Here is a 19,699-nt window from a genome sequence, read left to right as displayed (position 1 = left end):
TTGTTTTAAAACATTTGCATTTATAGTCCAATTTAATAACTAAAAAAGTTAAAGTTATAATGTATTTTATAAGGATTTTAAATAATAATGTATTTCACAATGCATTTTGGATTTTGAAATAACGCCCATATAAAGATAACTGATTAGATTGAAGTGAAAATTCAGTAGATTTCATGTTTCAACTTCTATTTGACTTTTTTTGATTATTTGGAGTCAAAGGAGTCCAAAAGTGGCTGTAATAAGAAGCTGTACATTGCGGTAAAGCAAGTTTCATTTATTGTTGCGACTGTCCTTAATTTTTGTGATTAACAATAGGGCTTACTGATGGAATGGTTGTAGATTGTCACGGGTAATTACAAATTCTTAAAGAAAAACCAGATGTCGGTTGCCATAAATACATATACATTATATAAAAAGGGAAAAAAAGAAATCATTTTTTTACATAGGTCTCCACAATATCATAACCCAAATCTTCTTACAGTGGTTTGGTAACGCAGTGGCTACCAAGTTGCCAGAAGAAGTGGCTAGATTACTTGCCAAGGGTTTTAAAGAAACCTTGGAAAACTAAGATTCTCAAACTGACGGACAAATGAAGGAATAAATAAGTGCTACTTTCAGCTACCTAATCAAGAAATTTTATGATCTTAAAAAATCTTTGAATAGTATGCTTAGGGACTTGCAAGATGATTTTCTATTTAATTGCAAAGCTTCAATTAAAATTGAAAATTCTTTAAAAAAAAAAGCTCAAAATTCATTACAGCGCCTTACAAGTTTGGTATAAAGGTATTTCCAGAGTATTCAGACAGTGACGCTCATTACCCGAGACTTATCAGTGGCTTGTAGTCGGCATTTCTCCGAGAAGTTCATTTCTCGATTTCAAAAATAGAAAAATCCGTGATTTAAAAAAATTAAATATAAATAAAATTGTATGTAACATAAAAAATAAAATAACATTATAAAATATGACAAGATGTTTATACATTGAAAATGTGGATTGTATAGATACAAATGACTGGCAACATTTTTGAACAGTAAAATTACGACCTCTCAGAGTTCGGTCACGATCCTCCAATCAGAAATAATATTACTGCCTGTTTTACTAAATTATTTTCAAATTTCTTGCAATGCAAAAGAGAACAAATAAAGAAATAACAATGATCTATATAGATGAAATTGTAATCAAGTGTTAGCAAGATGGAATGATGGTTAGATTTAGGGTTGAAGTCAGTGTTTGTATAAATATTAAACAGGTATACTCACTGGTTTGGAAAGTACTATAATTAATTCATAGTTTATTCGGCGATGGGAGTTTGAGGTGTAAGCCCATTTTGTGAAGAGGAGGAATGGAAACACAGAGCAACTTCAGCGATTGCTTTCTTGTTTCTCGTGTTAATAATAGATACAATCAAAGGTGGTATCATTGTTACTGAGGCGTATTCTTCTATCGTATGAGTGTGAAGAGGTAAAGCTAGTTACAGATGGTAGCTATAGTGCCTGGCTAAAGGGAGTAAACCTCCACTAGGAAACTTATACAAGGCCGTTTAAATATTTGAAAAGGGGCCAGCTTGACGGAAGAGCTGGGGGGGCAAAGAGGCGGCGCCATCGTTGGTGTACGAGCCACCACCAAGAGAGAAAGCAAGATCTGGACTTTAGTGGGTCAAGTACTATGTGCTTGGATCTCTTTCTTCCTTCACTATGGTCCGTCCATACCAGCCACAAAACCATTCTCTCATTTAGCCTCGGCCGCTCTCGACCACTTGTATTCTGAAAACACCCTCATCGGACTCTTCAAAAAACATCGCCTTCTACACTCTCCAGCCAATGCTGTACTCAACAAAACTGTCGACAACCATCTTTTTACAGCTGCCATAAACTTTTTATATAACAATATGGCATGGCAGATAATTTTTTGTGGTATATATATTATGTATTATAATATTCTCTCGTATAATTTGTATTTTAAACAATCAATTACATTTAAATAGTGAATGCAGAAAATCAATAAAAAAAATTAATAATAATAATAATGATAATAATAATAAGGGAAGGGATTAGCTATGAGGTTAGCGTACTGGACTCCCACGCGGAGGTCCCGGGTTCGAATCCAGCTGCTGACCCTTAGATTTTCTCTTCCTAGGAGCTTCTTACAGCTCACTGTCCGGTGATGGACAGTGTTGTCTGTAACGAGAGAACACTGTCCGGAGGCCGGCAGTGCACTGGAAAAAGCTCCGGGCGCTAATAACCTCAGCTGTTGATGCGCCAAAAACAAAAAACAAAAAAAATAATAATAATAGTGCATTTATTAATAAATAGAATACATTATAAAAGATAGATAAACATAAATCAGCGGTACTTATCAGCATGGACAGAATCCGCCTGCCGAGTTGCTAATCTATGAATGATTACAAACGACTTTTTACTTTCATAATTAATAAAAAAATTAACAAAGAAAAAAGAGATAGAATAGAAAGAAATTTATTCCTTTAGGAGATGAACACGGAAGTTAACTAAATCAACTCTTCCAGCAACAATTCCCTATAATGTGAGGGCATCTTTTAGATATTAGTAAAGACCAGTCGAGATATTTGCGAATTTCGGGCATATTCCGACAAAGTGCAAAATATCTTCTGTTTCTTTTAAATTGCAAAGGGTACACAATTGACAAGCAACTGGAGCGTGAGGTTTATAATTTAGACAGAATGATTCTGATCTGGCCTGGATAATAAGTTTGGAATCAGAGTAAGATCTATTAAGAATATAATCTACAATGTATTTCAGTCTGGGATAAATCCTATGGAACTGCCCCTTCCTCGCTCTTGATTCTAAGTGTTCTCTTTCTCTTAGCTGCAATTCCCTAATAAAGTTGTTTAAATTATATTTCCTGCTAACTAGGTGATCTACTTCATATGGTGGCAACTGTTAAAAGAAATTAATATTTCACGTTATTTTAATGAAATAACTGTTCTAATCATTTAAATATAACATTCATTGTGAAGAAGATTTTAGGCCTTAAATTAACGACAACTATCAAGGGTCAAAGATTTCTAAGTTTTGAGAGAAGTCAGGATAATGTTCAAAACAAAACTGAACAATATAATTTATCTAGTGGAAAAGAAAACTGCAAATCCTAGCATAGGAAAAATGGTTGATTTTAAAAAAGGCTTGTCCATTCCCAATTAACCACCAAATATTAAGACTTAGGTAACTTACAAAGTCTACAAAGGACTTATCGGACGCTTAGTCAGTAGCGAACTCAAATGTATCTAAGAACAAATAAAGCTTACTGAAAAACTTATATCAGTTCTCGTTAAAATTGTATAGTAAATAAAAGTAATGCCTACATATTTTTACAATCGGGCCTTACGTCCAACTACCAAATTTTGTGTCGTGGAGGCGCCTAGCAAACATACTTAACCATTTATAAAATTCTCACATTAACCACTAAATCTTTCTCCTAAAACAAACTTAATAAACCAAGCCTGGGGCTCGTCATTTGATCGATATGAAGGTAATTCGGTAGGTCCAATAAAAGATAGGAAGAATTCACGGAGAATCTTCCCTCTTTCTGCTATAGCAGACGGAGGATCTTTGGAATGGACGAGGTTTAAAGATACAACAGTTGGATGACTGAATATGAGTTAGGGTAATGGCCTATCTAAGGACTAAGTCCTATGCCTTTCGACGTAGAAGTAATGAACAGCGGCGACGCCAAAATCAAAAACAAAAATGTTTTGGAGAGTCGTTATAAATTAGACTTTTATGAGTAAAGAAGGAACACTATCTCTTTCCTCCTGCAACAAGAGGAATATTAATCTTCATAAACGAACTTGAAGAACCAAATTCTGATTCCAAACGAGTCTATGGAAATTAAATAAAAGCAGCGTGTTATAAATTTCAATAGAGGGTGTGAATCCAAATCCCTATTCTCCAAATAGAGGAGGCACACTGGGTTAACAAGGAAATCTCCTTCAAAGTTTTTTTAAATTAATCTTCTAAAAAAGCAATACATCAAGTCAAATTTGATTGAGAAATAAACAAATAAAATTTAATGTCACGCATATTTCTATATCAATAGAAAACACAACGTCAACTAGTATTCTACCAGTTCTCTGTGATTTTTCCAATCCTTAGTAACTGGATACTAGAAAAAAATTAATCGCATTCTGGTTTTTAAAGCAAACTCACAGTCAGCAAGACCGATTATATATTCTTGACTAGTAACCAATCACAATTTATACCATTTACAGAATTGATTTAACAATTTACACCACTACTTAATAAAACCTTTTTTGAATGATCAATTTTTGAACTAAGTATTATAAAAATTTAAAATTATAAATAATATACCAGACTTTAACAAGTCGAAATATTTAAAAATGAATGACTCACTTTAGAGACAGGCTTCATGAGCAAAGAAGACGAAGGAAGTACTAGAAGGAGAATGCAACGATAATATGATATGGAAAGATGGCTGAGGCAATGTTTCGGACGATTAACCCACTTTACAAAGCAGTTATTGCTTTTTAAAAGGAAGTGATTCTTCCAGTATGTAGCTCTAGCTAGATCCTTGTAAGAGAAATTGTTATTGCATGATTTGTTTTATTTATTTTTATTGCATGATTTGTTTTTATTTATTTTTATTGCAATAAATAACAAGGACTCTTATTATAACAAATATGGAGTGGGAAATAAGCGGTCTTTCAAGGCCTTCTTTGTGGCCCTTAGAAATGTTCGCTCTTAACAACCCACTTAAGAAAAAGGGTCGCGAAAGAGTAGATTTAAGATTTTTAATGTTCACAAAAAGTAATATTTTAAAAGATCTTCTACTTACAAAAAAAAATGGTTCAGCTAAATAATCCAACCTAAGAGCTATTTCACTGATCATATTTTCAAGTTTTTTGAAAACAACAACAGGTAAGTATGTAGGTAAGGCTCACTTGAGGCCTAGGACATCCGTCTTACAATATGTAAATAAAATTCCTTAAACTTTTGTATGTTCTATGTAAATGCAGGCGAATTATTTTTATTAACTTTTTTCAGGGCTTCATTTAAACGAGGTTTTCAGAAAAAAGGAAGTTTAGTTCTGCTCCTCCTGACTATGAGTATCAAATGAAATGCTAAAATTCAATGTTTGAAAAACTGTGACTGTATAGTACAAGTTAATCTGATTTTGTACTGACAACTGAGAATTATCTAAGTCTTTCATTTTGGGAGTAACGTATGGTTATTCCTAATCAGTTACAAACTTTCAGAGGTTCTAGTAAGATTGGGAAGAAAATATTTCACCACCTTTCTTCAAGTTTCATTACACTGCTATGTACAATAATAAAGCCTTCTTTTTTAAGGCAATTTTTAAGTTGCAAGAAAAAATAATAATAAGAAGAAGAACATGAACTGTAGCAAGAAAGAGTCGTCTAAATGTTCTTACCAGATTTTCTCTGTTTAAATTTGGTATTTCTAAATTTGAAACCACAAGTGTTCATGTAAAAATTCCAACATCCTTACTACTTTTATTTAACAATAGATTGTACAATTAATGTCTAGCATGTTCAAAAGTGTAACGGTAAGTTGCACGAACATTTAATGAAGAATGATGATGCAGTTTTTCTAATTTTTCAAATTTTCTGCATTTTCATGATCCTACATAAAAATAAATCCTAAAAGCTGATCATGTTAAATATTAATTTCTTAACTCCCACTTAAAATGGATATTGTGACTGCAGTGTACATTTGGCGGTAATCAAAAAAAAAAAGTATTAAGTCAAAACTATAAGTAACCCCTATAAATTTCTGTTGGCGCGAAAAAAAAGAAGTAATGAATCAAACTATAACGTTGAAAATCCGAAACAACCTTCTGTTCTCCAATATACAGGGTGTCCCAAGCTATATGGATAACGACTTTTTCTCGGAAACTAAGATAGCTAGAAAAAAACTAAAAAATACGTGTTCCCTTAGTTTTTTGTTAGGAATCCAAATTTACTTTGTAAATTTTTTTCGGTGCTTCCAGAAGCGAGATACAGGCACCAACTTCATTTTTTCAAATGGGAAGGTGCGGTTTTTATTTCAGAAATAGATTCCTCTATTTTTTTAAAGAAAAATTTACTGGAACGGTTTTTTTCTGTGAGCGATATTTTAGAAGTTATGAATGAAAACATGATTCTTATAAGAAATTTCAAAATGATAATATTATAACGGTTTTTTGATTGAATAAGAAGAAAAGTACTATTTTATCATAAATTTTACTCCTCATTAATATTGCAGATCATGCTCGAAATGGCCTCCACAATTAGAGATGCATAGACATGCACTTTCCTGCCAATTGCCCCTTACTGCCAAAGAAGTACATTCGGCTTTAACCGAGTTACAGGCATCTATTATTCTCTGCTTTAGTTCATCTACAGATGCAATCCCTGCTTGATTCTGATACCTAGATTTAGAAATGCTTTCAGATAAGCAGAAATAAGGAAAGAAAGAAAAAAGTTATGAATAATCACCTTGTTTTTCAGGTATCCCCAAAGGAAATAGTCCATAGGTGTCAAGTCCTGTGAAAGAGGTGGCTACTGAATCGTCCCCCGTGTCGATATAATACCATGAGGCATGTAAAGAGATATCTCGATAGGCAATTTGATGGGCATGTTATATCGACACGGGGGGCGATTCAGTAGCCACCTCTCTCACAGGACTTGACACCTATGGACTATTTCCTTTGGGGATACCTGAAAAACAAGGTGATTATTCATAACTTTTTTCTTTCTTTCCTTATTTCTGCTTATCTGAAAGCATTTCTAAATCTAGGTGTATCAGAATCAAGCCGGAATTGCATCTGTAGATGAACTAAAGCAGAGAATAATAGATGCCTGTAAGTCGGTTAAAGCTTCTATTTCTTTGGCAGTAAGGGGCAGGAAAGTGCATGTCTATGCATCTCTAATGGTGGAGGCCATTTCGAGCATGATCTGTAATATTAATGAGGAGTAAAATTTATGATAAAATAGTACTTTTCTTCTTATTCAATCAAAAAACCGTTATAATATTATCATTTTGAAATTTCTTATAAGAATCATGTTTTCATTCATAACTTCTAAAATATCGCTCACAGAAAAAAACCGTTCCAGTAAATTTTTCTTTAAAAAAATAGAGGAATCAATTTCTGAAATAAAAACCGCACCTCCCCATTTGAAAAAATGAAGTTGGTGCCTGTATCTCGCTTCTGGAAGCACCGAAAAAAATTTACAAAGTAAATTTGGATTTCTAACAAAAAACTAAGGGAACACGTATTTTTTAGTTTTTTTTCTAGCTATCTTAGTTTCCGAGAAAAAGTCGTTATCCATATAGCTTGGGACACCCTGTATAGAATCTACAAGATTCCAAAGTATCAGATTTCACGTCTCGGATTCCTCTCAATTTCAACTACATGTCTCAAAATGCTTCTCAAACATTGTAGAAAATGTAAATGAGAAACCCTTCCACGGGTTACCAAAAGATGAATTCTTCTTTTAGCCAATAGCTTCATTATATGCTTTATGTTTTATTTAATTTAATTATAGTAGAGACCTCAAAAAAATGATAATTGTATTAATATTAATATTTTGAAAAGAATATTATTTAAAGTTTTGATGGAAACATAGCAAGTTGCAAAAAGCATAAACAATATTCTTTCTCAATACACATACTGAAAATTAACCAATTTATATATTTGTAAAATAATATATGAGGGCACGTTTTAAAAAAAAGAAAAATACATTTAGTAACATTAAATGAAATTTATTTGGCTAAACAAAAAATGACGTAACTGTGTATATAATGGAGGGTACTTGTGACAGCTACCTGCCAGGTACAGGTACCTCAGTACTGTCTCTGTAATGAGCTGCCTTATAATATTAAAAGCAAAACAAAGAAAAAATATTTTATCGTTTTCAAACCCTATAATTTGCGTCGGCAATTAAACCTCCATTTACGTCAGTTTTTTTTTTTTTTTTTTTTTTTTTTTTTTAATTTAAGGGCAAAAGTATGGGTGGCCTAATACAGATTCAATACATTTAGCGAATTTCTTCTTAATTTTTAATAAACTTATCAATTTGTTGTGTGATATTTAATCATGTTGAAGCACATCATATCACTGGTGCTTGAAACCTGAGTGTTGCCGCTCAGCTGGGATATTCAGCAATTTATTTACTAAAACAGTAAATGACCGGCAATAAATCAATCTTAATCAACAGTAAAGCCATTGATTAAAGTAAAACTTAGTGCAACAGTCTAATGCAGGACCCCTACTAAAGCCTGCCAGAGTTCGATTATTTGACTGGGCATCTAGGTATCATGCAGCGTTCTAAAACCGCAAACACGAAAAGCAAGAGCGCTGTTATGGAACTACAAGAGAGGGATAATTATAATTTTTATTTAGAGGAAGCAATCCCTTCTTAGGTATCTACCAACTGAGAAACAGCTAGAGAAAAATGTCAGTACAAGACACACGCAGTTACACATGAGATCTGTAAAAATGAAAATATTTTAAAAATTGATGATTTGAATTAAGTATACCCTTAAATCTGATTATCCTTTTTAACTGTGTCAAAAAAAAAAAAATTGCTTCTGAGAAAAGGAGCAAAACTGGCAAGTGAAGACTTGATCAGTAAGAGCGACAAATAATTCCTCCTAGCAAAGTAAAGGTTCCATTTTCTAAAACAAATTAGTGTAAAACAAAAAGGCCACTTTAGAAAACATGTAATATTGTTTAATGCGTGTCAAAATGGATAAAATTTAATGGGCTAATGGATAAAACTGGATTTGAAGTAAGTTTTAAGTTCATGTAAAGAACATTGATAGTTTTCCTATGAATTTTAATTGGTAGAATGGTAATTTTGTTTAGGATTATATAAGCCATAGGAATTAGAATGCTTTGTTGAATAAACTTTGATTAAACTCCCGAATCCATCCAAAAGGGTTTATATTTAATCCTGTATACTACTTTTGGCAGTTGACTAGACATACAGTAAGAATGGTGCCAACAGATGGGCCAAGGGTTGTCACTATATCACAATTTATCAAATAAGGAATAGAGCAGTTGGCGAAACTACTCAGTTAATTTACTGGCAATCTCTGACTGACGGTTAAGTAGGTAAGGGCAGACTGACTTCTGAAGATGACTAGTGAACACTAGCCAATATATCACAGATTTTAATTTTGTTTTGTATTAAGCAAGCAAAAAGTGTGTATACATATCATGAGTTCTTGTTTTTTATTTTTTCTTTATCTAAGTTACATGCTGAGGAAGCTAGAGGAGGAATATTCTAAATGGGGTCTAGAAATTTGCAAAGAGAAAACGGAATACTTGGCCTGTAATACTCCTACAATTTCTCTTCCACTAGAAAATTGGTCCCTTGGTCGGGGTGCTCTCTTTAAGTACTTGGGAGTTTGTATCAACGGAAAGGTAACGCTTAAAAGCGATATAAATGAAAAGATACAAAAAGGAAAGAAAGTGATTGGCATGATGAACCCCGTGCTGTGGAGTACAAGTGTTTCATTGGAGACCACAAAAAAAGGATTTTCCACTCCTTCCTTGAAGGAGTAACCCCTTATGGCTCGGAAGTGTGGGTGGTTGGAACGAACGAAGCGCAAAGGCTGCAAGCTTTAGAAATGGATTTTTTTTTTTTTTTTAGGAGAAGTCGTTTTTCGAGGACTCAGCGGGTGACAAACTCGACTACACGCGACACATCGTTAAGGTGGGCACAAGCATAGTGCACACCGTTGAGACCAAACAGCTGCAGTGGTACGGCTATCTCAGAAGAATGGGGCAAGAGAGATGGCTGAAGAAGCTTATGTCCCGAAGAAGAGCCGGAGAAGAGGCCGCCCAAGAAGGAGTTGGTTGCACGGGGTAGAGGAGATAATGGCAACAAGAGGCCTGTCTGAGGAAGATTGGGAAGATAGAGGGTACTGGCGATCCATTTTGTTGGGGTTCGGCATATGACCTAAGGTTGTTAAAGGCCGAAAAAAAAAATTCTTTTCGCTTTGTAACTGGGAGACCACAATTCGAATCTTTTTATTTGTTAGAAAAAATGTATATAATAAAGTATGTGCTTCTGGCCGTGCCCCGATAAGCCGTCATCATATGTCACCTTTAACACTCCCACAATACAAATTGCATCTGTAATGATGTATTCAAACATTTTGGTTTAGCTAACCCAAACGCAAACTCTAGCTATTCCACACTCTTCACATACTTACACAACGTATACTTTACAGTCGTCTACATGCTACGAATAAAATATTAGCAACTAATGGAACCATATTGCTCTTTTAGGTCACAGTAGATTTGACTTTTGGCACCTCCCGACATAATTTACAAACTAAAACTCCTTTAAATAATTATTCAAACAATAAATATAATATAATTTATTCAATGCCATAAAAAGACCCTTTAGGGGGAAATCGAGAAACTAAATACAATACAAAGACCATTTCTAAAAACAACTTAATCGCACTTCAAAATAGTTGAAAACTTAATACCCAATATTTGACACGATTGCAATACTTCCTCTAACCACTGTAAAGAGAAGGAAAAAAATAAATGCCTAAATAAAATAAATAAAAATAAATCTAACCTTTTTATAAAATCTAGCACCAGTCACTTTGTGAAATCCTTTCTTGTACGTGGCTTGATAATCTTCTGGATCAGCAAATTTAAATAAAATTCCTGTAGCCGTTTTTGTCAATGAGAATGGACCTTTAAAATTCATTTTATCTAATATTGAAGCAGCTTTGTCCATATTCAAATCATGACTTGGCGTTAATAAGAAGGCTCCTCTAGTCAGGAAATATCCTTCTATTGATGCTTCACTTTCAGTGTCGGAGTGGCCATCACCCTTAGTCATGGCGTTCTCTGCAAGAACAAAATGGAGTATCATTAGACATTAAATAATAAATGTATACAGAGGAGAATTAACCGACCACGCTGGACTGACACGAGGCCATTCTCAAGAGAAGAGATTATCCCATGCCTACCATTGAGTACACAGTCTGGCTGATTAAAAATGAAAAATAAAGGGCGATTGTCTACGAATAAAAAAAAATGCAATTTCTATTACCGACGATGAAATTTATTGATCAAGAACACCGGAGTAAGACGGTAGATTTTAAAACAAATACTAAGATTGAAATACTCAGAAAAAAAATACCTAAAAATGCCAAACAAAGTCAGATTGTACAGTGTTTCTCGGCAGAGAGAGGTAGTGATACTTAGCGAATCGTTCACAACAAAGTTAGGCGATCTAACGTTACTAGGATGATAATGCAGAGCAGAAATACTAGCCGCAAACACTACTCTAAAAATTTCTAAAAAGAGCAAGCTGACTAAAGTCTAATGAAGTAAAATATACAAAAGCAGTTCTGTTGAAAGAATCAGATATCAGATAAGTTTTGTCTTTTACTTCGAAAAAAACTGTAAACAAAAATATACCTTAAGAAATACAGTTCGCATTCGTTAGTTCTTCAAGAAGGTAAACCCGCAGAACTGTTGGAAAGCCTTGAATAGTGGACAAAAAATTCTCAAATCAGTTGAGAATCACAAAAATGATCTAAAACATTCTTGGATAGATAAAATCATTGCCCAATATTTTACTATTCTAAATAAACGCGAATACTACCATGCACATTAAAAAGTAGCAGAACTTATTAATGACTTATCTAACATTTCTTCTTCAAAGAGCTCCCTCTGGCTAGCTACTCAAAGAACTCAGTGGTGCTACCACTGCAGAAAGCACTAAGAAAACGCGTTGTTCGATGTGCTGTGGTTCGTCCAGTATTATATCTATTTGTTATCCATTATTCAACTCTTACTTCTACGCTTAGGCATAAAAAAAAAGTTGGTAGGGTCGACTCAAGGAACTCCGAAAGATGTCTAAGTATTTTTCAGGCAAAGATCACGAATGACAACGGTTGAATGAGCAGAATCATTACAGAAGACCAATTAACCTTGTATACAATAGGCAAAAAAAGTATTTGCACACCCTGTTATTTTAAGGTTTCATATAAAAAAAAATTCGCTTTTTTTTTCCAAATTACGTTTATTTAACTTCTTAAATCAAGCACTATAAGATGATAAATAAAAATATGCAAAAGAGTCAAATAAATTAAGTATAAAGAACATAATGTTATTTTATACTGCAAAAAAAGTATTTGCACACCTAGTTAAACATTTCAAAAAATAATTTGGTTGACCCATAACCAATCATAACATTGTCCTTAATATTTAGTGTGCATCCCTTTAGCTTCAATTACGGCTTGTAACGCCTTGGCATTGATTCAACTAAATTTCTTGTCACCTCATCTGATAAATTGTTCCAGGAATTAACTGACACTTGTCTTAAGTGCTCCTTACTTGTAATAGAGGTCTGGCGGACTTTCCTGTCCAAAATATGCCACAGATTTTCAATTGGGTTGAGGTCTGGTGATTGAGGTGGGGTCAGTAATCTTCTTGGGGCATTATAAAGGAGCCATTCTTTTGTAATGTTGGCCGTATGTTCTGGATGGTTATCCTGCTGGAAATGAAAATCGTTCTCCAAACCTAATTTTACAGCACTTGCCTTCAAGTTGCCTCGCAACATCTCCACCTAAGACCGAGCTGTTATTATGCCCTCAATAACTTCTAAATTACCCACCCCAGAGTAAGCCATACTGCCCCAAACCAAGATATTTCCTCCTCCATGCTCAACAGTTTTTAATATATTTTTTGTATTCAAACCAGTTTTATTTCTTCTCCAGATTGTTATTATATTTTGTGGTTTAAAAACCTCAATCTTGCTTCCATCAGAAAAAAATAATTTTTTCCCGAAATTCAACAGGTTTTTTAACAAATTCTTTGGCGAACTCAAGACGTTTTTTCCTATTAACCTCACTAATAAATGGCTTTTTTAAGGGTCGCCTGCCTCGTATGCCTTTATTGTGAAGGACGTTTCTTATTGTTTGAGGTGTAACCGTCTTTCCTGAACAAGACGCCAGGTCATGCGCAAGTTTTTGAACGCTGTAAGTTGGTTTTCTCAGTGCGTCTTTGACGACCTTCCTCCTCTCACGTTCATTTAAGGCTCTTGGTCGACCTGTTCGCTGTTTATTTTCTGTTGTTCCTCTTTCAATGATATACCTCACTGTTAAAAACGATAAATTTACTTTATTTCCGATTTCTCTATTACTGTTTCCAGCACGATGTAATATAAGCACTTCCTGTTTCACACTCACAGGAATTTTTCTAGATTTTGGAGCCATCTCAATGCACTAGTTGAAAACACAATTAAAACTAATGAATCTAGTAAAGGGAGTATAGACAGTACCAAAGGTGACGTTAATCCTCTTTTGTTAGGGCATTTGTTTTATTTACATGTCAAGAGATCCCAAATTACAGCTGTGCAAATACTTTTTTTGCAGTATAAAATAACATTATGTTCTTTATACTTAATTTATTTGACTCTTTTGCATATTTTTATTTATCATCTTATAGAGCTTGATTTAAGAAGTTAAATAAACGTAATTTGGGAAAAAAAGCGAATTTTTTTTTATATGAAACCTTAAAATAACAGGGTGTGCAAATACTTTTTTTGCCTATTGTAGATGCTCTTTTGACTAACATTTAGTTGGTCTCATTAGGTAATGCTCGAATGACAAAACAACGATATGATCGGGAAAGTACTTCCACACAAGCAACATGAACTTCATCAATTAATTAGAAGAAGTCGTGCAGTTCGAGGTAATCTGCGACTGTTTCTATATCACTATATATTCTACATTCAGAAAAAAGAGAAAATGTTTAGAAATATTCTTTTCTTAACTTATTAAACAATCGGACCAACGTTACTTCAACAGTTTATTAACTTTTTGTTCAAACCTAGTATTCTTGAAAGAGATCAGTACATTTACATGAATTATTTAACATAGAAGCGAAACACTAAATACTGGTCCAAATTTCAATGTTACATGGGTTTGTCAGGAGTTCTCTCATTGGTTTTATTATTTATTTATCCACATCAATTCTACATTATGTTTAAAGAAAATAGCAATTTGTTTAAAATATATATATATATAATGCGACCGTTTTATAATGCGTGTTGAATTACAACTAGACTGAGTTTCTCTGAAAAAGAAAAGAGATTTATTTGGCATTAACAACATTCTTAAAACATTAATTTTCAATACATAATTATTTAACTATTCTTCAATACCTGAAAAAGAAAAGAGAAACGACACTCAAAGCCGATAATTCACTTCACTCTTTTCAATCCTAACCTGTCCTTTTTTTCCTACCCACTCGTCACTCGAAGCTACGAGCATGCGCAGAAAGACGGGGGTGGAAATTACAATTAAATATCTTACATATATATTCGGGGAAAATCACAGAAATTAAGTATAATTTAATCTATGAAAAACAACAGAAATTACCATTGGTTAATTTATGTTTGAACCTAAATGTGAGTACATAACTTAACAAGCACCTAGTATTTAATTACTTAATTTGTAATTAAATAATGAAACACTTTAACGTTATTAATAAAATAAATGTAATCATAATATAGAGAATATCTGATCTAAATTGAATTAGATTAAATTACTATTAAAGAGGAACAATATACCATATATATCTGTATAATAATGAAATTTTATATAATAGATATTAGGATATACACATGCATTATTTAGGGCGTTATAAGTGGAATAATTTCAATAATACTTTTACACACTACTGCGAATACAATGTACGGAAATGATTTCAACATAGCCTTGGCTGAAGATTGCCTTTGCTCCACCCTTCTTTTTATTTGCACATTGTTTTTAATCTTTTTCTGTTCCTTCTAGTTTTTTTTATTTAAAAAAATGTAGAACAAAACACTCCGAGAAAACGTATTCTATTTTATTTTGGAAATTATTTGGTTCCGTTTTAAAATTGGAACCGTTTTCGCAGATGTGATGTCAATATTTTGTTCATTTATTCAGCTGCTAAGAAATAGATCTTTTCTCAGTGGATAACATCAACTGTAAACAAGCAATCCAGCAATTAAAAACTACCTACTCTACATGCGATTCATTTTTAATAAGGTGGTACATTTAGGGAATCTTATTAAGTATGTTGGGGGCCACTGAAATAAATCTTCGGGGTGAAGGGAAGAAACAAATCACCCTCTTGCAGAGTATGACGAAGACTGAAATCGCAGCTTTGTAAAAACCTATTATTACATTGTCAAAGAAGTATCTCAACCAAGATTCTTTAAAGCTGAAGAGCAATAAATGGATTGATGGATTTCAAAATATTCAATTGTTTTCAAAATCCAAATCATTTGCATATAATGTGTAAACACTATGACTGGAGCATATTGTGACATTTGTAAAGAAAATGAAATCCTAGCCTCTTTTGTGCATTTTCACATCCAAATGCTACAACTGTACAACTTTCTTAAGAAGATGTCACAAGAATATAATGAATTTCTGTGAAAACAAATTGACGCAAATCTGGATGAAAAGAGTTATTTCAAATTTTCTGATTAAGTGGTTTTACTTTAATTCCGTGTAAAAGGGAAAGAGATTAAACCAGGAATCCAGAGAACGCTGCTATGGCGGGTTAAAAGCCACCAACCTTTACTCAGATAGTCTTCTTTCTAAGCTATCAGAGGAAAAAGTTCCAGGCACCAATAATCTCTCAGATGAAGCCATTAAAATCAGTTAAATGCACGAAAAGTCAAATAATACGAAGGAAGTTCAGCAGAAAGTTCTATAGTTCATTTAATAAGTTTTTCAGCACCAAGAAAGCCTTGATTGATTTGATGAGTTATTAACAATATCTAAGCGTTCATGTCTTTTCCTTTAACTGACTTCTAAAATCCTTAAACACGTAATCTAATTCTTCAAATTTCATTTAACCACATCAACACATCCTCTCCACCTGCATCTCCTAAGAAGACTGTAAGAAGAAAGCCTCAAGTCTACAATGATTATGAGGGGATTGAAGATAAAACAACTAGAATGCTATGAAGGAAAAAAAAATATTTGATACAATGTATTACCTAAAATGTGGTACTTGATTCCAGATCACGGAGAAATTCAATTTTACTTAAATCGTTAATATAAAAATTTTTACAGCGATTGAAGTTTGCAATCCATACCAATTTATTAAATGGAATAAAGCTTGCCTGAAAGTAATTGTGTTGTGATAGGTCGGAAAATCGGTCAGAATGAATTAGAGGAAATGGTGATTTCATGCTTCAAAGATTCAGGTCAGAACTGTTCGCCTTTTTTAATTTAATTTCTTTAAACAATAAAAATACCTAGCTTTATTAATTCAATGAACGGGTTTTGTTGACGGAGAAGGGAAAAAAAACAATGTTTTAAGTTAAAGAACGATATGTTGTTAATAGCAACGAGAGGTTAATAAATTTAACCAAAGTAAGGTTCAAGAAAGCACATGTAACCTGCAGATTCCCGAAGGACCATAGCTGATAAAAGTTTCCATTATTTTATCTTACTGACTTCCATTTTTCTTATTCTTTCAGTAAATATAGAAATAGAAATGGTTTGGAATTGTACAATTAACAGAGTGCCTTCATTGTACTTCCTAAAAATGATATTAACCGAAACAACTAGACTGGGTGAATAAAAACTGAAGTTCAATTAGCCTACAATCAATCATGATACTTGAAAGCAGAAACTGACTTTCTTTCTCTGAAATTCTTTCTTCTTTTCTCTGAAAAGTTAGTAAAAAAAAACAAGTCGAAGTACAAAAAAGAAATCAAGAGCAAAGATGGTAGTTTATCTTACGAAATAATAAAGAGATTTCTTTCGTACAAAGATGAATTTAATCTCTTTTTGTTCCATTAAAAGGTACTATCTTTTTCTAAAGGAATCATTCTTTCTAGAAATTAAACGTGAATGCACTGTTTGTTAGATAAATATACCAAAAGAAAAGTTTTGAGGAAAAAAATATTAAAAAGTGGAATACTTTAAAAACAGAATATTTTTTATAATTTTGAATATAGTTAAAAAGTGAAGAGTCTTGTAGTATTTGGAGTTGATAACCGGTTAAAGGTTTTGTTTTTTTTGTAACATTATAGACTTAGTCTATAGTTGTAGCCACAGCGTTAGCTGATTTAAGTATATTTAAGTGTATTGTTTAAAATATTTGATAAATAGCTTTCATCTTATTTCATTTCATACACTTAGTGGTTAGGTTTTTCATGTCTTCTAAAATGCTTCTTATTGGAAGAAAAAATGGGTTAAGCTTTTCTCTTAAGGCTCATTTAAGTTTAGTTTACTATCTAATTACTACTAAGATAGCAATAATAAAACTTCAAATTTGAAGAAAATCGTTTGAACGAAAGTTGCTTTCAACAATTTACTGATTTTTTGCCAACAAATTGTTTCAAGAAAACTTTAAATTAAATTAATTGAAGTAAAAGAAAGTCTCTTTCAAGTAATCGCCCCAAATTTTTTTGTTAGATAATCTTGCAACAACTTGAACTTATATTAAACTAAAAATACATTCGAAACTGCTACTTAAATTCTCACCGTACTATAGAGGATAACTAAAAATCACTAAGAAATGCAGGATGTCCTTTTAAGTATAATAGAAAAATACAACGAATCTGAACATAATAATTCTTTGGTCTCAAACCTAATTTGGTTCCCTGTATTATCCGTGCATCGTATATCTTACAAATGATTTCCACATCGACATGACATTACGATGTGTTTAACGTAATTCATTATTTACATCTTCTCCTTATCACATTGTATTCCACTTTAGAACGATATCTGGGGCAAAATGATTAAAGAGTTACTTGAACATAAAAGTAAAGCATTAAGTATAATCCTCCCCAAGAGCGAATACCAGATCGGAAAAACATCTTTATTATTGATTAGATCAATGTTCAATGATATTGATGCTCCTTGGGCGAGAATAAAATGAAATAAAAGTGACATCCCTTTGATGGAGTAAACAAAATTGACCTAGAATTTTATGACTATGCCGTTTAAGTATAGTTCTTAATTAAGGATGCCACCCACAGCGAAGTATAGATTCCTAAAGTAAACAACTTTTCTCACTTAAACATTACAAGAAGATTACAAAATTCAGTTATCTATACATCTATAGATTATATGTATATAACGGATTCATAGATAAAAGATAAAACTGGAGGCTTGATAAGAATCCACTTCCAAAGCATTCTCACATACAAAGTATTTTCTAATTCAAAATCCGAAGTTTTTCATTGGGGTGGGCAAGTCTATTAAGGTCTAGCAGAAATAGGATAGATTGCGGTGTAAAGACCTGTACACACAGTTAGGATGAGGTTCGAGGAATCCCCATTCCAAGAAGCTACATGAAATTAATGGTCGGAAAAAGAAGATATAGAAAGCCAAAAATGAGTTAGGCAGGCAGAAGAATTGCCCTTGGATCTGCAACTGGATGAACTGATGACCATAAATATAAATGGATATCAAAGATGTAGAGAAAAATTTACCAACTAAACGTATCACGCCTTTGTGAATGAGAGTGTAAGTGGAATTTAATACCAAATAATGAGTATTTTGATTTTGGAGACTAAAAAATTTACTTTTTGTATTCATAAATTTTGATACAATAGACTGAATTGTTGGCTGAATGCTCAAATATCAAGTAATTTGAAAATTTGAAAAAAATACTGCCTTCATTTTATACACTTAAAAAAATAAAAATACAAGACTGTAAGTTTAGTTCAAATATTTAGACCAAGAATTTTAATTAAACAAACTATACTTTAATTTGTGAAGATTTATTGGGAGTCGGGTATTTCAATTGTGGAGTATTTTCAATTGTTGGAATGTACCATGTAAGCTTAAAAATAGTTTCAAACTTTAATTACATGTTCTAAATCATGAAATAATTCTCTGACAACGCAACTTTAATTAAATTAGTAAATTTTTATGAATTTTTGAAACCATTGTTTATGTCTTAATTAAACTCTGATCATTTCTGAATTTATTACAACAATTATTATTTTCATAGCTACTAAACCATATTTAAATCATTCCAAAACAAAAAATTGGGATTGCTTAAGAAATCTGAAAATTGAAAGGACCTAATTGGCGATTCGCTGTACGATTCACATACGGTGAGTCAAGTGATATTTTCATTTTACGTGCAGGTTTAGCAAACTCTCGAACAAATTCTATACTCTCCTCTTTAGAAATAACACCTCCAAAATTTTCTAAACTTACTAATAAGAAATCAAATTTCAGTTAATCTTCTTGAGCTCACAAAATTAACATTGTTTAAAAATTAAAATTATAAATTTGTAAATAGAATTGCATGGAAAAAAAAATGTATTACCTTGCTGACTGGTTAGGGACGACATGAGATACAATGCCCGAAGGTTGGTTACACTATGCGCAACCGACCAAGTTTTGCCATCTAAGACCAATTTAAACTATTAGTGGATCAAGACCTCGCCCCTTCCTCTATTGTTCGAACTGTAACATAGAACCCCCACTTTTCAATATTTTGAAATAAATTGGGAATTCGTATCAACTTATACCATTCTATGAAATAAATATATTATATTCTTGAAAAAACAAATGAGAAAGAGTGTACTATAAAAGACAAATTTGAAATCTTAGACATTCAGAAACTGAAAGCCGCGTTAAAATTTACTTTTTTAAAAAGTTTAGACTAATATTATATTATTTTTAG

General features: G+C 32.6%; 1 protein-coding gene across 7 annotated transcripts in view; it reads right to left on the bottom strand.

Moving 5' to 3' along the window:
* LOC141451219 (uncharacterized) overlaps positions 1–19,699 on the bottom strand; it is a 61,334-nt gene that overhangs the window by 28,096 nt on the left and 13,539 nt on the right. For 6 of the 7 annotated variants that reach the window (XM_074122427.1, XM_074122426.1, XM_074122425.1 and 3 more), the window contains one exon: positions 10,599–10,876. In XM_074122427.1, coding sequence (XP_073978528.1) covers positions 10,599–10,876 — 278 coding nt within the window. Of the gene's footprint in view, positions 1–10,598; positions 10,877–19,339; positions 19,480–19,699 lie in introns of all 7 variants that reach the window. The other variant, XM_074122429.1, reaches the window with a different exon arrangement.

Source organism: Rhodnius prolixus, unplaced genomic scaffold (assembly GCF_049639745.1).
Source record: "Rhodnius prolixus isolate KJV_2025 unplaced genomic scaffold, Rpr scaffold_8, whole genome shotgun sequence".
In the NCBI taxonomy this organism is placed as follows: Eukaryota; Metazoa; Arthropoda; class Insecta; order Hemiptera; family Reduviidae; genus Rhodnius; species Rhodnius prolixus.
Note: the sequence above shows the minus strand (reverse complement) of the source record. Positions and strands in the feature narration are given on the sequence as shown.